General features: G+C 45.1%; 1 protein-coding gene across 3 annotated transcripts in view; it reads right to left on the bottom strand.

The window, feature by feature from the left end:
• Positions 1-4,262, bottom strand: part of TRAF3IP1 (TRAF3 interacting protein 1) — a 90,480-nt gene that overhangs the window by 84,669 nt on the left and 1,549 nt on the right. For all 3 annotated transcript variants that reach the window (XM_023518262.1, XM_003798240.2, XM_003798241.2), the window contains exons 2-3: positions 1,025-1,093; positions 351-512 (exon numbers count right to left, since the gene is read on the bottom strand). In XM_023518262.1, the coding sequence (XP_023374030.1) occupies positions 351-512; positions 1,025-1,093 (231 nt within the window). The remainder of the gene's footprint in view (positions 1-350; positions 513-1,024; positions 1,094-4,262) is intronic.

Below are 4,262 nucleotides of genomic sequence, written 5' to 3'. Positions count from 1 at the left end.
ACCTGCAGCCACATGGCCCTGGCTGGGCCTCCTATCCTCAAAAAAGGCCCCTGAGGAAAAGGAATGAGGGCTTGGAACCCTGGGCATGCAATCTCCAGCCACCAGGCCTGAAGCAAAGTGCCTGAAAAGTCCCCGGTTCCATACTTAAAACTGGGAGGGCTTTATGTGTTCTATGTACATGACATATCCTTACTTGTTTTATTATTCGTTTTTAAATTACTATGTAACTCTGGGGCTCCAGGATAGATGGGATCAGATTCAAAGCGCAGCATTCACTAAATTTAAGATACTCACCCTGCCCTCCTTGTTACTGATACAGAAAGTTCAAAATGCCGGTACTGCAGTATTACCTTGTTGAGACAGCATTTTCCAATTATCTGGAGCAGCTCATTTGTTTTTTCAGGCTCATGCCCGGCCACAATTCGGGCTGGTTTTGCTGATAATGACTCTCCTGAAACCATTACAACCACGTCTATGGCCTTCTGCAGGAAGCTAATTTTTGCATCTTTATCCTGAAACATTTCCATTTAAAATATAAATATTATCTCATCAGAGTCTTGTGTATGAAAAAAAAATTTTAAGATACAAATATTAAAATACTTCTAAGAGTTAGTATTACCAGAAAGCAATAATAAAATGTATTATCTTCAGTTTGTTCAACAGGCACAACATAGAACCTGTTTACTTAAAAAACTATTTAAATATGTATGACAAATTTTAAATTACTGACCTTTTATAACAAAACAAAAACAATTCATTAAAGCTTTTAATTTAGTGATAGGCTAGTATTAACCTTTGACGTGTTAATTCCATTTCTCAGTGAATAAAATTAATGTGACATGCAGGTGCTACAAATGAGAAACTAAATGAGAAAGTTACATACATCAATTCGCCAATTAATAGACTCTATTCCAGCCACACTTCAGCAAATAATGATACACACTACAGTACACAGCCTAGGAAACGTCCCCACACATCAAGGCCGGGGGAGGGGAGAGGAGGAGGAGGAACCAGGCAAACCCACCTTCACATTATCAGACTTCATCTCGGCATCTGTGTAGAGGCCCTTCATGAAACCAGTCATTCTAATCACCTTCAAAAGATACAAGGAGGCCATCAGAAACCCCTCACAAGATAACCTCCTCTTCAGCTCAGCCACTGAACCCCACGCTGTCAGAACCCACTGGCAGCCCAGACTCAGATCACCCACTTACTCAACAAGTACCTAATTGGAGTGGGGGTGCCAGGCTGGTGAACATTACAAGCACGGGGGTAGGGAGCAGGGTAGGGAGCGGGGGAAGCCTTCCCAGTAGGAATCACAGACAGAGCCCAGAAAGCTTACAGAAGAGTAGGGGAGGGTGCATTTAGGAAGCACATGCCAGACAAAGAAATACAAGGTTCAGGGCCTCATGGATCCTGCTTAAGGGACAGCAGGAGCCTGAAGCCCGAGATACACAAGGGGCCTGACCTGGAAGCCCTTCATGGCCACTTAGGAATGTGAACTTAGCCTAATGATCAAGAGGAGGCCTGGGACAGTTCCAAGGCAGGGAGGGATCTGGCTGCACTTACCTCAGACACAGTGGAGGGAACAGATTCCAGAAAGAAAAGGGACTTTCAGCCTAGCTTTCTAAAACTGGACATTCTAGAGGGTCTTTCCACACACCGCCTGCTGTTACGCACTTTTTGGAAGAGTGAGGTACTCTGTACCTGTCAGTTTTGTTTTCTCCCTCACACTCCTTAGATCTGCCCTTAGGTAACCTGTACCTCCTAATTACCCATAAAATCAGCTTTTAGGCAGTGATTTTCTCTGTTCCTTTCCACCCTAAGCCCTGGGTCCTCTCAGACTAAAGTTTTTTCAAAATGTGGTGGGTTATGGGAAAGCCAATATAACAGGTAGCAACAAGCATTTTTTAAAAAATGAAACAGAGCAGCCAGTTCCTTTCCCCAACAGGCTGCATGGAACATAGCAAGGATAGGTAGGCCCTAACGCGCACATGTGCCAGGACAGGTGTTCATTTAGCAAGACATGTTTCAAAGACAACAACAAAATAGGCCCACCTAAATGCAATCTCCTTCTCTGGAATAAATCTACAACTACTTAATTTGCATCAAGTTAGCTATTAATTAAGCTAAAGTTTTCATTCCACACCAAACTCCTTTAGAGTCAGACTACTGTTTTTCTTCTGAAGGCAGGAGGAACATTAAGAGCATCCTTGATTTAATATTCCCATAACTTTTCTACTTTGTCCCTGTTGAGGTCTTCTCAGGACGCTGGCAGTTGTAAGCAATAATTCTGAGTGACAAGAGACATTAAAGTCACAGGATCAATGCCTGGCTTAATGAAAGAATAGTCAGTTTAGCTTTAGTTAAAATACAAATGGGCGATCTGAATACAATATTCAGGGACAGTAAAGAATTTTCATAGGGCTACAGCTCACACCTGTAATCCTAGCACTTTGAGAGGCCAGGGTGGGAGGATCGCTAGAGGCCAGGAGTTCAAGACCAGCCTGGGAAATAGCAAGACCCCGTCTCCACAAAACATAGAAAAATTAGCTGGTAGTGGCATATGCCTGTGCTCCCAGCTACTGGGGAGGCCGAGGCAGAAGGATCACGTGAGCCAGGAGGTTGAAGTTGCAGTAAATATGACATCACCACTCCATTTCAGCCCGAGTGACAGAGTGAGACCCTGTTTCAAAAAAAAAAAACAAAACTGTTTTTTTTTTTTGAGACAGAGTCTCATTATGTTGCCCTCAGGAGAGTGCCGCAGTGTCAAAGCTCACAGCAACTCCCTCAAACTTCAAGAGTCCTCAAACTTTTTAAACAGGGGGCCAGTTCACTGTCCCTCAGACCGTTGGAGGGCCAGACTGTGTGCCCTGGGACGAGTCGGCTGCTAAGCAGGACAGGCATTGGCAGCAAAAACACCTGAAGGGCCAGATAAATGTCCTTGGCAGGCTGTAGTTTGAGGACTCTTGCTCTAGGGTTTAAGTGATTCTCTTGTTTCAGTCTCCCAAGTAGCTGGGACTACAGGTACCCACCACAACACTCAGGTATTTTTTTGCTGCAGTTGTCATTGTTGGTTAACTAGCCCAGGCCAGGCTTGAACCCACCAGCCTTGGTGCATGTGGCTGGCACCATAACCACTATGCTACAGGCACTGAGCCAAAAAGTTTTTTTTCATATAAAGCTTTCCACCTATTATCTGAAAATGATTTCCATTATGTCAGCCCTTCCAATATTTTCATCAAGTAGGTGGCAATTCAAAGTATTTACCTTTAGACAGGTAGAGAAATTAATTTTGGCATTAGATTAGGAAACGTCTGTGGAAGAAAAGCATTCCACAAGACATGGGTACCTGACCAACAGAGTCAATCCCCACTTCAATGTTCCTCCTCCTCTCCCTGACGCCACCCTCCAGCCAGCTACCAGGGAGTCACCAACCTGCCAACATGAGCTGAGTGTCACCCTAAGGTCTACAGAATGAGGCATATGCTCACACCTCCCTCCTATAGCTCTGCACTTGTGAGGCAGACAGGACTAATACAGAAGATAAAAGGTTTTGGCAGCCACAGCTGTAGTGGACGGGGCTCACATCTGGGCTCCTACTTGTTCTCGCAAGGTCAGAGGATGGAACCTACTTCACAGGGTGTGGGTGACGCAGCACACTGTCCTGTTCCCACTGGGCCCTCCACACAGCCAGGACAGACTGTGAGTGCTGCATTAGCTGAAGAAGCCCAATGCAACAGCCCTCAGGATATGAGTGAATTTGAAAGCACAAGTAGGGTTTGGAATTTTTGTTTGTTTTTTCAGACAGAGTCTTGCTATGTCACTCCAGGTAGAGGGGTAGAGTCTAGTGCCGTCATCAAAGCTCACTGCAACCTCCAACTCCAAGGCTCAATTGATCATCCTGCCTCAGTCTCCCCAGTTAGTAGGACTACAGAATGCGTGCCTGACAGAAGGTGTGATTAATTCTTCTCTTTTTAGTAGAGATGGCATTTTGCTCTTGCTCAGGCTGGCCTCAACCTGCTGACCTCAAGTAATCCACCTGCCTCAGCCTCCCAGAGTGCTAGGCTTATAAGAAGTAGGATTTTAAACACAGAGGTGCATATTCCAGGTGAGTACACATGATAAGCTCTTGAAGGTAAGAGGACCAAAATGAGCAAAGCAAAGTCTGTGGAAGGAAAAAGCGCCCAACTTGTGGGGAAAGTAAGGAAGTTGGAAGGCACCACTGTGCCCTACCTATGGAGACAGTGAGGGAGAGGGAA

The sequence above is a fragment of the Otolemur garnettii genome, unplaced genomic scaffold (assembly GCF_000181295.1).
Source record: "Otolemur garnettii isolate 467f Iridium unplaced genomic scaffold, OtoGar3 scaffold00133, whole genome shotgun sequence".
Lineage (NCBI taxonomy): Eukaryota > Metazoa > Chordata > Mammalia > Primates > Galagidae > Otolemur > Otolemur garnettii.
Note: the sequence above shows the minus strand (reverse complement) of the source record. Positions and strands in the feature narration are given on the sequence as shown.